This window comes from Galleria mellonella, unplaced genomic scaffold, assembly GCF_026898425.1.
Source record: "Galleria mellonella isolate WM207_F2 unplaced genomic scaffold, CSIRO_AGI_GalMel_v1 utg1634, whole genome shotgun sequence".
Taxonomy (NCBI): domain Eukaryota; kingdom Metazoa; phylum Arthropoda; class Insecta; order Lepidoptera; family Pyralidae; genus Galleria; species Galleria mellonella.
Window position 1 is genome coordinate 482,516 of NW_026442007.1, and position 17,520 is coordinate 500,035.

Sequence of the window (17,520 nt, forward strand, 5' to 3'; positions counted from 1 at the left end):
AAGCAATCGACTTTTGTACAAAGTTTCCCTACAAAGACGACTGGATTATATATAGTCATTTCATATAGTCGTACCTGCATGCTGGGATCAGCGGCCGGCGGGTTCTTGAGTATGAACGTGTTGAGCTTGTGGTTGAAGTCGAGCTGGCCATGGTAGCCGCACGCCTTGCAGCCCTGCGATATTGTGTTCCGCTTCGTCGACACGATCAGCTCCGTCTCAGGGTTGTCACACTCCGGGCACAGCACGAACTTGCGGATGAAGCTAGACAATACATATGTAATAATTTTATTTGTTCCTTAGTGACCCTAGTGTGGGATGTCTTATAATGGATAAAAATAGAATGGTAACCGCCTGCATTATCGGTATACACTGTTGAGGCACCAATTAGGGGATATACATGAGAATAAAAACTGGTCTGGCCCTCTAGACAAGCGGCAAGTGAAACCATCAACGGAATCGTTATCGGTAGCGACTTCATAAGACAGAATGAGATAACAACATTCAATGTCTCATTCTTTCTCATGGATAATGGTCAATATATGATCGCTAACAATGACAATTCCATCGATGGATTTGCATCACGCTCTAGACAACTAGAGGGTCTGTTAGTCCATCGTAACAAATTAGATAAGAATAAACCACGACGGTATCGAAGGGAATAACTTGGAAGTCGTACCTGATAGAGTGAACCTCAATACAAATTATAGATGAAAACGTTAACACAGTACCACAGTAAATTCATACTAAAAAAAATAGTATGTCCCTACAATAGTACTGAGGGCCTACCATGAAATGTTTTCCGAAATTTCGGATCCGAACAAAACAAAAATTTGATCCTAACTTTACATGATATGTGTTTGCCATTCCTGAGGACTCAGGTGTTATTCCTCTGTACTCAGTAAATTCACGCCATATCCCACCCTTCAAACCGAAACACGACCATGCGAACACAACTGCTTCACGGTTGAAATACGAATGGGACAGAGGTACCCAAGCAATCAATCGACTTTTGTAAAAAGTCTTCCTCTGGTAAATTATAATAATAAATAGAGAAAATCAAATCTATGAAGATAATATAGTATTGACAGTCACTTTATTTTAGGTTAATATATATATAATATTAAAGAGAAAAATATAAAAATAACCTTGTATATATATATATATATATATATATATATAAGTGATAACACAGCCTTACCCATCAAGCAAGTCCTGCAGTTTGGCGGAGTCGTGGCTACCGTTCACGATGAATCGTTCATTCTTAAAATCAAACTGCGTCTGAGCGCCAAGCTCGCAGCCGAAGTACTTAGTCGGATCTGGCAAATAAGGGAATGCAATAAATACATAAATAAAATAAATACAACATTATCATTCAGCAGAAAGGATACTCTGTACTATATAAATGTCATTTATCAAGGGGGAAAGGGATTGTTAGTAATGGAGACTGAGAATCCCATTGCTAGCAATATACCCAACTAGGTCGACCTCATCGCGGTTCCCCCTGAAAACTGTCATGGTTAATTCCTGATGAATTCATCATGATGGGCCAACTGGCCTGTTTTCATTCTCATCTATCACCCTTCACTGATGCTCCGCCAGCGTATCCCGTTAGCGCAGGCGGGGTTATCATACCATTTTCATCCATAAAAAAATTCATTAAAATATCCACTCGTGTTTTTACAATGAAACAATTGTTAAAACGACGATTTCCAGGGAAACCGCGCGGAGGTCGAACTGATAGGGTACATTGTTAGCAATGGAGCTTCTAAACTCCACTATTCGTTAGTAATGGGGTCTCCATTACTAACAATCTCTTCCTCCCTCCCCACTCAGACATGTTTTTACTCATAGCTAAAACTTCCCTTCTCATACTGGGGTGGGCAACAGATAATAAGGGAGTGGGCGACAGACAATGCATGGGGAAAGGGATAGTTAGTAATGGGGTCTAACTGGACCCATAGCTAGCAATACAACCTGTCGACTTCCACGTACCACCTGAAGACCATCATGGTTCATTCTAGTGGAATTCCATTTGCCAGTGCCTTTTCATCCTCACCTATCATTCCTCACTGGTGCCCCACCAGCGTATACAGCATATATGCGGCGATGCTGAGGGGGGGGGGGCACTGGACGATTCTGGAGTGGCCACCAGGCAATACTGAAGTGGGCACCGCACGATTATGGCATATTATTAGGGCACCAGCCATTTCTGAGAATAGCACCGCCCTCCCCTCCTTTAATAAACCTACGCAAACTGCCTTAAGAATGTACTCACATGTGGCGGGTCTGCCAAGCGCCTTGGCGACCTCGGGCATGTTGACGATGACGGTCTTGATGCCGTTGCCCTTGCCCTCGACCTTGGCGCAGATGCGCGGCATCTTGTAGCGGTAGAACGCGTCCGCTACATTGCGGTTCACGTTCACGGAACCCATGGCTGGCTCGGTCGGTACACTACTAAACCTAAATAATTATAATGGATGCCTTGATTATTCTTTTTCTTGACACTGGATCTGAAAAGAGAGAGATATATTTGTTTATTAATGAGATTCGACAAGTTTTTAGTAAATAAAGTATAAATAAAACCTAATAAAGAAGTACAATCCTTTGTAATATTATAAATGTGAAAGTGAGTTTGATTGTTAGATTATTAGTAATGGGGACTTGCAGCCCCATTGCTAGCAATATACATTATCAGGTCGACCTCCACGCACTTCCCTCTGGAAACCATCTTGGTAAATTCTTCATGAATTCGTCTCTATGGACCGACTGAACTGCTTTCACCATCAACTGTTATTCCTCACTGGTACCCCTTTGGGGGGTTTTGCCAGTAGTTGCCATGCTTGGCAGATGTGTTGGCAACCGTAGTTAAGCTTTGGTGATATTTAAGAGGAACATTATCATAATTTATTACATAATTAAGTTCCCTTAGTCGCCTCTTAGGACACTCACGGGAAAGGAAGACGTGGCCCAGTCTATGCCGAGCACCACACGGCAATATAATTCCATTATCACCTATTAAAAAAAAAACGTGCGCCGTCTTTCACTTTGTAGTGTAAGCGTTGACAGAAGCAATTCTATCTATAGGTCCCTTTGTATCTTATCTAGAGAGGTTGGCTCGTTAGTAATTAGCGGCAATGAACCAAAACCGGAATCGTAAACTCACCATCCGGCATTATCTCGGCAGGATTGTTCGATCAACAACATAATTGTTATTGGATGATATCATTGTCTAATTGGGTATTGTTAATGCAATTAGGCAGCTACTAAAAGGAGGATATAGTCAATTCGTTTTACTGAACTATAAGCGTTATCTTTCAAGTCCATATCACTGGTTATTTGCTTATAATTATTTTGTTTATTCTTCTCCGAGTGTTGGCAGTCATACACGTACTAATGGTAGCGGAATTAAACAAAATAATTCCAATCGATTAATTTATTTGTATTTTTTCAATTCTATTTTCTTTTTTAATTTTGTTTGTATGTACTCCAGCCGGGTTTATCATTCTAATTTCTAAAAAAAAAAAACCGGTCTTCGACAGTAGTGAGTAATTTATATTTCAGACGAGGATATTATTCCATTTTCAAATTTAAAAAGGCCCTGATAATAGTGAGTAGTGTGTTCTATAGACAGGTTTACTTTTATTTACATTCTATTTTTAAAATTACAAAAAAAGACAGCTGACAATACCGAACGGTATACATTCCAGATGGGGTAATGATTCCAATTTCAAAATTATTAACCGGGCTCTGCCAGTTGTGAGTAGCGTGTCCTCCGAACGGGGTTACAATTCCATTTTTAAATTTCAAAACAGTACGGCGTGTACTGACCGTGCGGTGGTGCGATGGTGCGGTGGTGCGGCGGTGCGGCGGTGCGATGGCGGCGCGGCGAGTGTGGGTGTGGAGCGGGTCTAGTCAGCGGGGCGGCATGCGGGCGGGCGGTCCCGCGCGGCGCGCCAGTCACGTCTGCCGCAGCGGCAGCAGCTTCCGGTGCCTGTTACTGCAACCAAACGTTCACATCACTCATTACTCATATAGGTCTCTACAAGACATGTCAACAAGTTTTTTTTGCCAGTTCAGAAACTAGTTTCAACTGAGAATAACTGCCCAGAAACTCTATTTTAACTCTCCTCAAACAAATACTAATTGAAAAGTTTATTACGACCAGTAGTATAGAAAAGTATTTACACAAGGTATATAATGAACACCAAAATAAACAACCGCGCCCAACCACTACAACCACAAGTTACTCGGTCACATGACCATCGTGAACAATTCTTGTTGATTTCGTCACGATGGGCTAACTGATCTGCTTCATCCTCATCTATCATCTCTCACTGGTGTCCCGTCGGTGTATATCGATAGCACGGGCGGGGTTACCATTCCATTATCACCCATAAAAAAAAAATGTTTTAAAAGTGTCTATTAAACTCTACGAACCATCTCCATTTAATCAAAGCTTTTTCATTTCGTTAACATTTAATTGATATCCAGAAGATTATCATCATCATCATATCAGCCTTTAACTGTCCAGTAATTGCCACGCTTGGTAGACGGATTAGCAACCGCAGTTAGGCTTTGGAGATGTTTTAAGAGGGACGCTGCTGCCCATCCCTCGCCCTCGAGAAGTCGTTTAATAAAAGACGCAATATGAAGCATGCGGCGGCGACATTTGGTGGTGGTGCGTACCTGCGAGCAGTGTTGTTAGGTATGTGAAGCGTCATGCACCCTCGACGGCAGCCGGCCGGTCCTCTTGTCGCAACGCACCGACTACTCTCCTCGCGCTGTACTGATGTCTCTGTACACAAACAAAACATAACGTCAATCAACATAATTATTTTATTATTTTATCCGTTAGCTGGCCAGCAGTGGACAGTTAACGGTAGTTGACAAACATAAGCCTTCCCAATGAGGGGAGCTGTGCCAGTACTTGCCACACTTGGCAGGCGGATTGGCAACCGCAGTTAGGCTTCTAGAGATGTTTTAAGAGGGACGCTGCTGCCCCTCCCTTGATCGCCTCTTACTACACCTACAATAAAGGAAGGGGTGGGCTATAGAGGCATATTTATGTTCTTTTTTTTTATACAACTTAGAATGGCAAACAAGCTGACGGTCCGCCTAATGAAAAGTGGTAACCGTCGCCTATAGACATGAGCAGTACCGTGGACATAACAGAGTATACTGTTTCGCCTATGATACCCCCCCCCCATGCGTTGCCATTCTTGAGGACTCAGGTGTTATTCCTCTGTACCCAGGTATACCTATACCTATATCTCTGATAAAATGCGTCCATTGCAATAAAACTGTTGGTTTACTAAAAAATATAATAATTGTTAATTTAGCATTGCACGTACTAGGTCAATGTATTACCACACCAGTTTTGTATTAATTTTCCATATTTGTATTTAGTATAAAAGATCATTTATTTTTCTTAATTTTGTCCGTTTTAGCCGAGCCATTGGGCATATACATTTCCACAAACCTCGTCGTCTCAATACAACCCGGAACATGGTCTATTATATTATGCCGAGGCACACACGGCAATCGACGTACTTTAAAAAAATAATAAAGAATTAATAATAAAGTAAGCAAAGGCGAACTTATCTCTAAAAGACATTTCTTCCAGTCAACCTAACACTATGGCATAGGAAGTAGTGAGTAGGCAGTAGTAGAGCCAAACAAAAAACTATACATACAAATCATTATATATATATATATATATATAATGATTTGTAATATTTGTCGTATATATATATATATATGAACATATATTATACCTCTCTCATTTAAGGTATTTTACCAATAGTTACTATGCTTGGTAGGCCTATCGGTAAGTGCAGTTAGCCTTTAATAATGATTTTGAGAGGGCTGTTGCCCATCCCTCGACATTAAGTTCCTTTAGTCACCTCTTACAACACCCACGAGAAAGGAAGGGGTGGCACATTGTATGGAACACATTTTGGGGTCACACGACATATGGCATGAAATTAAAGGGTAGAAAGATATAAGACGTCACAGTGTATGCTATGATGTCCACGTTGCTGTTCACAACTTTATTATAGAGGGTAAAAAACTATATGAATGAACATCTTATCATTTACAATTATCCGTAATAAAGTAAATACTAACTACCTACAAAGCGTGGTATCTATTGGCAAAATCCCCCAAACGGGATATATTCAGCAGCGGATAGTTAACGACTGAAATAGTCATGATGATGAGTATAGATTGGCCATTGCATTATCCATAAGGAACCCAGCAGCCGGCAACAGAATATAAATCGTAAGAACGACATAGAACGTAACACCTTTGCGTTTTTTTTTTGATGGGTGAAAATGGTATGGGTACCCCGCCTGCGCTAACGGGATGCGCTGGCGGAGCACCAGTGAAGGGTGATAGATGAGAATGAAAACAGGCCAGTTAGCCCATCATAATAATTTCGTCAGGAATTAACCATGATAGTTTCCAGGGAGAACCGCGAGAAGGTCGAACTGGTTGGGTATATTGTTAGCAATGGGATTCTCAGTCTCCATTAGTAACAATCCCTTTCCCCCCAACACGTTTGCGTTAAAAAGATATATATTTTTTTCAAATACCGAACAATTCGAATAATAAAAAAAAACAATCATTGTGAGAGGTATAATTAGTTAATACTAACAGATAACAGGCCGATGACGTCAATGGCACCGGTTTACCGCATGCTCGGGTTAACGAAGGAAGCTAAACCTATTCGTATGTAGGAATCCCTGTTGACATATTATCGCGAATTCAAAACTTCACTACGCGAGGTTGTGAGAGTCCTTGAATGAGCGGTTTACGATTGGCCGGCCGATCGTAACTGCATATACGATAATACTGTAAAACTATGTACTTACAATCACGATTATATGAAATTGTTCGACGGCAGACCATCAATCCGATGGACCAATGTCAATGGTAATAACGAGGAAGCAGTGAGGTTTTTTTTTTAATGGACGAGAATGGAATGGAAACTCGGTCTGCCCAGGGGGAAAGGGATTGTTAATAATGGAGACTAAAAATCCCATTGCTAGCAATATACCCAACCAGGTCGACCTCCTCGCGGTTCCCCCTGGAAATTATCATGGTTAATTCCCGATGAATTCATCGTGATGGGCTAACTGGTCTGTTTTCATTCTCATCGATCACCCTTCATTGGTGCTCCGCCAGCATATCCCGTTAGCGCAGGCGGAGTTAACAATCCATTTTCATCTAATAAAAAAATAAAAAACTCGGTCTGCCCTCTATCGGTATACGCTGGCAGGGTACAAGTAAGAGATGATAGGTGAGGATGAAAGCAGATAAGTATAGCTATTGTGACGAAAGAGGCGACTAAGGGAGCTTATTGGTAGAAGTATGGGCGGTTGACAACTCGCCTACCAAACGTGGCAACTATTAGCAAAACTCTTCAATATGAGAAGACCTATGTTCAACAGTGGACAGTTAATGGCTGATACAATGATGATTTGAGATACGAAGGTGAATGTATTAATTAAACCATGACAGATCGCCATCCACACACTTCTTTTTGCTAACGTGGTTTATTCCTGGTGAATTGGTTACGATGGGACAACTGAGCTGAGGTCATCCTCACCTATCATCCCGAACTGGTACACCGCCAGCGTATAACAATAGCGCAGACAGAGTTAACATTTTCAGCGATAAAAAAAAAACACATTTCTTTAGAAAAATTAAAAAAAAAATGCGTGGCATTAAATGCAAAAATACTACTATTACTGACCCGAATTATGTTATGTCATACATTTGTATCGGATGAATTCACGAATTCATTCAACACACATATTTATATGTACTTATTTATATTAGTTGCAAAACATCGGAAGTAGCAAGTTTATATTTCACAGCGACCGAAATAACGGTACATAGCAAGTTTGTTACGTCACACCCCGATGGGTGCTGGTAATTATATAAATGTAGTTTTTACCCGCGACTGCGTCCGCTTGACCTGTCAATCAATATGGCAGTGATAAAAATTGACTTATACACGATTCTGACTCTAATCCTTGTCTATTATTATATTAAATATATCGTTAAGTCGTAGAATACTGACGGATCTTTATATGTAATCTTTGTCAGATCCGTCAGTATTCTACGACAATGACGATATATTACTTTAGTATGTGTCAGTAAGTAAATTTTTTTTTATACAACTTAAAATGGCAAACAAGCTGACAGCCCACCTGATGGAAAGTGGTAACCGTCGCCTATAGACATGAGCAGTACCGTGGACGTAACAGAGTATACTGTTTCGCCCATGATACCCCCCCCCCCCCCATGTGTTGCCATATAAGATATAATACGTATATTCACATTATACGTATTATATAATATCTTATATGTATTTAAAAAAAAAGAACAGAGTTTTGTACGGAGGTACGAAACTCTGTTCTTTTTTTTTTTTGACTGGAGAGTCAAACAGTTTATAATTACTCTCTATCCAAAAGTTGCCTGGAAGAGATCGCTCTTAGCGATAAATCCGTCCATTGTTTTCTCAGTGTAATATTTTCTTGTAATTGTTTGTATCTATAATTAGTTTACTATTGTAATCTTTTGTAGGAAACAATAAAGAGTATTTGCCTATCTATCTATGTATTTTATGTATATAGCAATTCCATAACAATTAGTTGAGCCATTAAAGCGTCTAGAGTGTAATAAACTAGCTAACTTTCATAATTATTACGATAATTTAAGGTTATGTTTAGCCATTTATGGAAAAAAAGAAGATAAACTTGGAATCAAATCTTTGAATCCCTTGTAAATCACTATCAATTGCAAAAAAATGTAAATCGATTTAGAATTTACGTAATATACACACACAAAAAAAAGAAACAAAATAAGAGTCTCCTATTTTTAGAAGAAGTACAGAATTAATGGAGTTGACTATATAGTTATAGTTATTAATTCCATGAGTAGAATGAGATGTCGACGTCCGCTGTCTTACACCTTCCCACATAATCGCTAAGTGAAACGTTTCTATCGACAAATTGGTTTGCCACTTGTTTAGGGAGACTGTATATCTAACCCATAAACGAGTAATTTAAAATTTAGTCCCACACAAATAAAAACACTAACTTCAATTGTGTCAAATGAGTTATTTTAATAAAAAAAAAAAACGAAACTACTGACGGGATTTTGATAAAATTACTTATATCTCTGCGTGTTCTACCGCCTGTACAATGGATTGTGCTCAGACGAATTGTTCAATATGACGCCCACAGCCATTTTCTACCATCGTACGGCTCGCCATCGACAGGGAGTTCATCCTCATGTCTTACAGCCTCAATGGTTACGTACTGCGCGGTTTCAGAGATGTTTCCTCCCACGAACACACAGGTTGTGGAATGAGCTCCCTGCCGAGATTTTCCCAAGAGACTACAGCATGGGGTTCTTCAAAAGGGGGGTAAAGAGGTTTCTTCAGGGTCGGCAACGCACGCGTAATACCTCTGGTATTGCAGGTGTACATAGGCTACGGTAACCACTTACCATCAGGTGGGCCGTATGCTTGTTTGCCACCTCATTGGTATAAAAAAAATCCTTTCAGATAAAAAAATTATCCAAAATCAGTTTTTTTTTATCAAAGATAACATAAAAAAAATTAAATTAAAAACCTCTTTCTTTTTCGAAAATGACACACAAACAAAATTAGTGGATGTGACAAATGTGTACTTTAAATTTATGACAGCCATATTTATTTTACACTATTTATATATTTATATGGTAGCTCTCGCATAATGAAACTAATAATACCTTAATCCTATTAATCAAATGCCACTAAGTCACGTTGCGCCAAAGGTCCGGTCATATGTGCACACATACATACATGAAACTATAAATACGCAAATCTGAATTGGTGTATTCTAATAGGTTGCTATATAGGGGGGAAAGGGGATTGCTAGTAATGGAGTCTGACCCATTGCTAGCAATGCACCCTATCAGGTCGACCTCCGATCCGTTCCCCCTGGAAACCATCGTGGTTAGTTCTAGTGGAATTTATCACGATGGGCAAACTGACCTGCTTTCATCGTCATCTATCATCCTTCCCTGGTGTCTCGCCAGCATATACCGATAGCGCAGGCGAGATTACCATACCATTATTACCCATTAAAAAAAATAGGTTGCAATACTTTTGAAATGTTTACTACTTACTGAAATACACTCTGTCCAGATAGCAGAGATGTAGATGCGAATCATATTATACATAAATCGATAAAATATCAAGAAAATAATTGAAACAATTAATTAATGACATTATTATACATTTATTATTATTTACTCACAAAAATTTTCAATAATTTTCAACGCATATTTCTATTTTTTTTTTAATATAACTTAGAATGGCAAACAAGCTGACGGCCCACCTGATGGAAAGTGGTAACCAGTGCCGTACGTACCTGCGTACGTACATAAAACGTATACATACGTATTATGTACAATAATATAAATATATAAATGTACAGCTTACTAATACATAATTAAATGAATCATAATTAATAATTTATACAATTAATATAAAAAAAAACTTGAGAAATTTTAAAGAAAGTAAGTCAGCTACGTGAATAACTACTACGACTCGGTTTCGGTGTGAATATAACCTGAGTGTATGGGTGTATACACACTCTGGGCCCTTAATTAAGCGAACGGCGCGGCGGGCCGCAATGCGGGCCACTCAAGTCGCAGGTGGCTCTCCGGGCGCGAGGGGTCGCGGCTATCGTCGGAATTATCGCGCCCCGTGGTATAGGGTCAAAACGAATTCGCTAGCGGTCAGAAACGTAAAACTAATCCCCATATGCATAAAAACGCATGGCAACGCATGGGGGGTATCATGGGCGAAACAGTATACTCTGTTATGTCCACGGTACTGCTCAAGTCTATAGGCGACGGTTACCACTTTCCATCAGGTGGGCCGTCAGCTTGTTTGCCATTCTAAGTTGTATAAAAAAAAATCTTATTTTAGATATTGAACAAATTTTATCGATTTAAACCTATTTGAACTATTAAATTGTTTTGGCTCTTTCACGCTAAATTCCCAATTTAAAAGAGTGACAAAATAATGTAATAGTTAAAATTAGTTCGCTGAAGATTTTAGTTGTTATGAATAATTGGGTACAACGTCAAAGCTCTTATAAACCTATTTTAGCTATTAAAGTGTTTTGTCCTTTTCTTTTGCGCAAACTTCTCAATTTGAAAGACAGTGAGGAAACACTCTAATAATTAAAACAGGTTTGTAATACGTTTTTATGAATAAGGGGGTAACATTTTTTTTATTAAGTGAAAATGGAATGGTAACCCCGCCCGCGCTATCAGTATACACCGACAAGGCACCAGTGGAAGATAGTGAGAATGAAAGCAGGCAGTTGGCCCACCATGATGAATTCGACAAAAAGTAAGCAAGGTTTCCAGGGGGAACCGCGTGGAGGTCGACCTGAGAGGGTATACTGCTAGCAATGGGAATGTTATACCCTATTACTAACAGTCCTTTTCCCCAGTCTACGAGTATATGTTAGGAATTCGTATTTTATCATTACAATATTGTATTATTCGAGGAAATACCTATGTACATCCTAGACAGATAGATAGAATAGATAGACAGCCTATTTCTAGACTGGAAAGATTAGGCAATATATACGTAAGATGTCTGTAAATAAAGATATGTCACAAAACAAATAGATTTTGCTATTCATGTGAAATTTGTTACCTAACATACTGACTTGCTTTCATTCTCTCCTATCATACTTCACTGGTGCCCCGCCAGCGCAGCGTATACCAATGACGCAGGCATGGTTACCCATTCCATTCCCACCCATTAAAAAAAAAATTGAAATAGATCAACATTATGAATTCGCATTATGCATTGTAAAGCGAGATGTTATTGTTTACTGCCACGCGAGGCCTCCACTCATGTTCGACCGTCACTCACTGAAGGCTTCGTGGTATCGGGCGAGAACAATACACAAACTGTAGCGGAATTCAATACAATTAACTATTAAGATATACACGAGCGAATCACGCCTTTGTCTTATTGTAGTGAGCAAAACAATAGAACGTCAAATGCACCCCCCCCGATCCCTCCATTACATTTAATAATTATTATTATTATTTCACAGAATCACACCATTCGAAATTAAGTTTTCAAGCTATAAATACTACTAAATGTTTTTACAATTTTTAATCATAACCCCATTAAAATAAAACATTTTAATAATAGAAAAAAAGAAAGAAACTTTATTTTACAGAAATATGCGACAGCACCCACACAGGGGTTAAAAAAATCCATATATTAAGAATTATAATAAAGAAACAACACACAATATATATATATATATATATATACGCCGACCCCAAACAATAATTGGGATAAGGGTAGGAAGATATATATATATATACATATATATAAAAAAGAATATAAAATTAAAAAAGAAAAATAAAACAATTCGTATTATAACAATTTCGTCAAAAATGAATGTATGTAATAATGTTATTAGAATCAACTGATCTCATACTCGTGGTCGTGCGGTCCCGGCCTAAAATAAATAGTCCACCCCTTCCTTTCCCGTAAGCGGAGACTAAGCGGAAACGAAGGGTATGGGCAGCAGCTTCCCTCTTAAAACATCTCCAGAGCCAAACCGCGATCGCCAATACGCCTGCCAAGCGTGGCAACTACTGGGAAAACCCGCAAAAGGGGAGGTTTATATTCGCACCATGAATACAAAAAGTTGCCGCGCAACTGACATCGCGAGCACGGCCAGTTGAAACACGCTCCTCACTTATGACTTGTCGCACAGTACAAGCAGTATGCTGTGTCAACTGGCAATGCGACGCGGTAATATGACGCGTGCGCGGGTGCAACCCGATATCAAACTATACTTTTAATGTTGTGCAATAAAAATTACTGTCTTGTAGCAGATTATTATGGAAATTAGTAGCCTCATTGCTAGCATTGCTGTAAATTTTTTTAATGGATAAAAATGGTATAGTCACCCCGCCTGCGCTATCGGAATACGCTGATGGAGCACCAATGAGAGATGATACGTGACAAGGAAGCAGGTCAGTTGGCCCATCATGATGAATTCATTAAAAAATAACCACGATGGTTTCCAGGTGGAAGAACCGCGTGGAGGTCGACCTGTTAGATTATATTGTTAGTAATGGGTCTGTTGGATCTCACTACTAACAATCCCTGTCCCCCCTTGCTGCTGTTAGGTTGACCTCAACACAATCCCCTTTTAACCATCATGGTTAAATCCTAGTTGAGCCGACTGGACGGGAAACGGGTTGTTAGTAATGGGGCCTACCTGCCCCACTATTTGGAATTCGTCACGATGGGCTAACTGGCCTGCTTTCATCCTTACCTATCATCCTTCACTGGTGCCCCGCCAGCGTATACCGATAGCGCTGGAGGGGTAACAACTTCATTATCACCTATTAAAAACTACGAACCGACTGACCTAGTTTCATTCTCACCTATCATGCCTCACTCGCTATCGTAAACGTAAGGGTAGACAGGCTTACTGTTCCACACCGTTCTATAGCGGTATGTTTACTATTGCTGTGGCATACAGATATAGAGACAAGACAGACGAAGACATTATAGGGGCTCCCACTTATCTAAAGAAGTCTAATTTGACAGCGGCGCGACACTACAATCCTCAGTCCATATCAACACGAGTGCAACTTCCGGCCGGCGGTTGGCGCGGGCGCAGTGCGAACAATAGACGATGACACCCGATTCGCACTACTTCCGTTTACAATCATGTCCATGCACGATGATCACATCCACTGTTATTGCTCTGAGATGTAAACAGAGGGCCTACCATGAAATGTTTTACGAAATTTCGGAGCCAAACGAAACACAAATTTGATGTTAAAGTTACATAATACATGCCGTTTGGAAATGTTAAAAATGTTAAAATATTGTTCCTTTGGACTTTTGTGATAGGATGTATGACGAACGAAATGTTAAACTCCATTTATTGATCCGATTTTGGTATAAACAAAAACACGAAATTGAGTCTGAAATTTTGGAATTTCATTTCATGGTAGACCCGCAGATATGTAACACACCGACAGTCACACAGTGTAGTGATGATACGAATTTGAATAACACACACATTTTTTAAATACACAATTGGGACTTAAGGCGATGTAAAAGCATTTACAGGTAAATAGTTCCTGCATACCTGACTTTCTAGACAAGTAACAAGCGAGTTCATCGATGGAATCGACATCGCTAGTTCATGATATAGAATGAGATAGCAACGTCAGATCTCTCTTTCTAGCTCATGGACTCACTAACGATGTCGATTCCATTGACAAATTCGCCTGCCACTTGTCTAGAGAGCCTGCTTCTTTATTGCCGACGTTTCGACCTAGATTGCGACCACGACCTGTCGTGACCATCTGTAAAGGGTTTCACATTACGTTAAGTCCCGATTGGGTTTTCAAAATATGTGTAAACAACACGAAAATTTAAAATTACCACATATTTGCTTGTAATTGCTAATAATATATCCTTTTCAGGTTGATCTCTACGCGGTCTCCCCAGAAAACCAACGCCGTTAATTACTGGTGAATTAAGTCTGACTTCACTCTCCAACCCTCACTGGCAGCCCGCCAGCGTATACCAATAGTGCAAGTTTCCATTCCATTTTAGTCCAGACATTTTAGTAAGACTCGGAATGGCGAATGTCACTTTGTCTGCCCTTGAGTGCATGCCTACAAAACGCATAAATGCACAATCGAGCCTGTTCTCATAGATTTTGCTTCGCAACAAACAATCCGCAATAAACTGTTACAAATTTCAACTGTGACAAAATTATAATGAATACTAACTAACATCGATGACGACACGATTCGTAGAAATTTTAGATACATAATGTGTCTACAAACAAAGATTTTTCCTTCGCAATGAGTAGAATCGACAAGTAATCGCTGCAAGGAAAACAAAATACACCCTAAATTAAGATAGTGATGAATACACCTGAAATTCAGTACGATGGTTTCCAGGGAAGACCTCTTGGAGGTCGACCTGATAGGGTATATTGCTAGCAATGGAACTGGTAGTCGGCCCTCAATCCCTCCCCCTTCCTATACTCACAGATTGGTCCTACAGAAATTTTATCAAAATTTGTTTAGTAATTCGGTTTTTATATAAAAGTGGTTTTGGTGTGGTAAGTGATAGGATACAAAGGTTCTTGAGTGGCGACCCCATACGGGCAAACGTAGTATAGGACGACTCCCGCCCACCACACTAAATGGAGTGACGATCTCAAATGCATTGCAGGAAGTCAGTGGATGCAACAAAAATTAAGATAGATGTAAAAATCGATACACATTTGACGAAATACAAATACAAATGTATTTATTGTGGATCATAGGTCAGGTTAAGGTATTAGGATCAATTAAATAGTATCTCCATGTCCTGCTATATAAGCGTACAATATATGGAACAATTATAAATCGACTACATGCATTATTTAACAATATATAGAACACAGCATTACAAAATTATACAGTAGAACAAATTAAAATGAGATATTTTCGACTAATGATGATTATTTATACTTATCATTAATATATACATTTAAGCTATAGTAACGTTTATTAACATGTTATGAAGGTTCCTTTTAAAGTACTCGCGTAACTATAAAAATAGTACACACAAATTGAGAAACTCCCGCATCTAAAAGCCGCTGAAAAAATACCGTCCATTTGAGAGCTGATTGTAAAGTGAGTCAGCACTCGGTAACACTGGCCACTGTGAAAATAACGAAAAGGGCATCGGCAAATTGAACCTTTCCGACCTTTCCAATTTATTTGACAAAGCCCTGTGCAAACCGACCTAATGCTAATACAGCGAATGGCTAACCAGCGGTATTTGAAGTTGGAAGCCGCAATTCACAACAGCCAAGGGCCTTAAGGGCCACGTAAAGGCCACGCTCTAAAGAAAACAATTTCGCCCTTCACCGGTCAAGGTGTACCAAGTTAGGTAATCATTGGATAGAGTGAAGCACACTCGAGAGCAAATAAATTGAGGTATCAGTTCTTTTCTCTTCTCAAAACGTTCTCAATAGGATGGTGTTTTTATATGTTAGACAATAGCTTCAATTGCGTACCAATTTTGAAAACCTTTGTTCCAGTTTTTTTTTATGGGTGAAAATGGTATGGTAACCCCGCCTGAGCTAACGGGATACACTGGCGGAGCACCAGTGAAGGGTGATAGATGAGAATGAAAACAGGCCAGTTAGCCCATCATGATGAATTCATCAGGAATTAACCACGATGGTTTCCAGGGAGAACCGCGAGGAGGTCGACCTGGTTGGGTATATTGCTAGCAATAGGATTCTGAGTCTCCATAGGTAGGTGTTGGTGTTGTGGGTGACCATGGGCAGCGGTAGTCACTTGCCATCAGGTGAGTCGCATGCTCGTTTGCCCCCTGTGTTGTAAAAAAAAAAAACTAACAATCCCTTCCCTTCCCCTTTTCCAGTTGAACATTTCACTATCATATTGATCTTAAAGTTATTGTTGGACTAATTTTCATTTTTAAATACCTTTTGAAAATAATTCATGGCCAATAGGATAATTCCTTTATAGACGAAGTCTGGGATATCTTAATCCATTCTCTATTTCAAATTGAGAAGCGCATTTCGAGCTGTACGGTTCTTCAATTACTGAGACAAATGGCTTAACACCTATCTTCGAGAGGCATTTAGTAGATACTTTAACGAGAGCAACGTACATAGGATACACTAGGCTAAAATATATTCTATGTCAGGTTACTTGGCATTCTAAGTTACATAAAATAATCCATCAGGTAGATCATCAGTTTGTTTACCCATTCGCATATAAATAAAATACCAGTACACCATATTTTTAATGATTCCATCAGGCGGACCGTCAGCTCGTTTTCCATTCTAAGTTACGTAAAATAATCCGCCTGATGGATCATCAGTTTGTTTGCACATTGGCATATAAAAAAAATGCGACTAAACTATATTTTCTAAAATTCTGCGACATTCTATTTAACAGCACCTATTTCATTACACATACATAAATGCTATTCAGCTTCATTTCGAGAATATTCCTTAATTTATCATTCTACATAAGTGTTATTTGACGTAGCCTGAAGCATAGAAGGCTGAGGAGCGAGCCTGGAGGGGGGGGGGGGGGGGTTCGAGGGAGGGTGTACACGCATGCGTTGTAAAGATATATTGATTGTGTGAATTCTGTAGGTGTCTATATACACGGCCTAAAAAGGTTTAAAAAAATTAACAGCGTAAACGCATTGCGGTGTCGAACAGATGTCTAATAAAAGAATGTAGACTTTTGCTTAACAAAATACAATGAACACATTTTTTGTGGAACCCACAAGGAAGTAAAAGCTGTCGATTTCAAAAATAATAATCGTAATCGGTTTAGAAAATATCGCATTGTATTAGTAAAAATAGAGAAATACTAGATTACAATTTAGGATTTCCGATAAAATAT

General features: G+C 39.3%; 1 protein-coding gene across 4 annotated transcripts in view; it reads right to left on the reverse strand.

Annotated features, from left to right (window-relative positions):
* The window catches only part of LOC113519525 (eukaryotic translation initiation factor 5), a 42,891-nt gene that overhangs the window by 18,040 nt on the left and 7,331 nt on the right, over positions 1-17,520 (reverse strand). For all 4 annotated transcript variants that reach the window (XM_052892659.1, XM_052892660.1, XM_052892661.1 and 1 more), the window contains exons 3-7: positions 4,687-4,795; positions 3,829-3,997; positions 2,276-2,510; positions 1,199-1,316; positions 75-261 (exon numbers count right to left, since the gene is read on the reverse strand). In XM_052892659.1, the coding sequence (XP_052748619.1) occupies positions 75-261; positions 1,199-1,316; positions 2,276-2,432 (462 nt within the window). In that variant the 5' untranslated portion in view covers positions 2,433-2,510; positions 3,829-3,997; positions 4,687-4,795. The remainder of the gene's footprint in view (positions 1-74; positions 262-1,198; positions 1,317-2,275; positions 2,511-3,828; positions 3,998-4,686; positions 4,796-17,520) is intronic.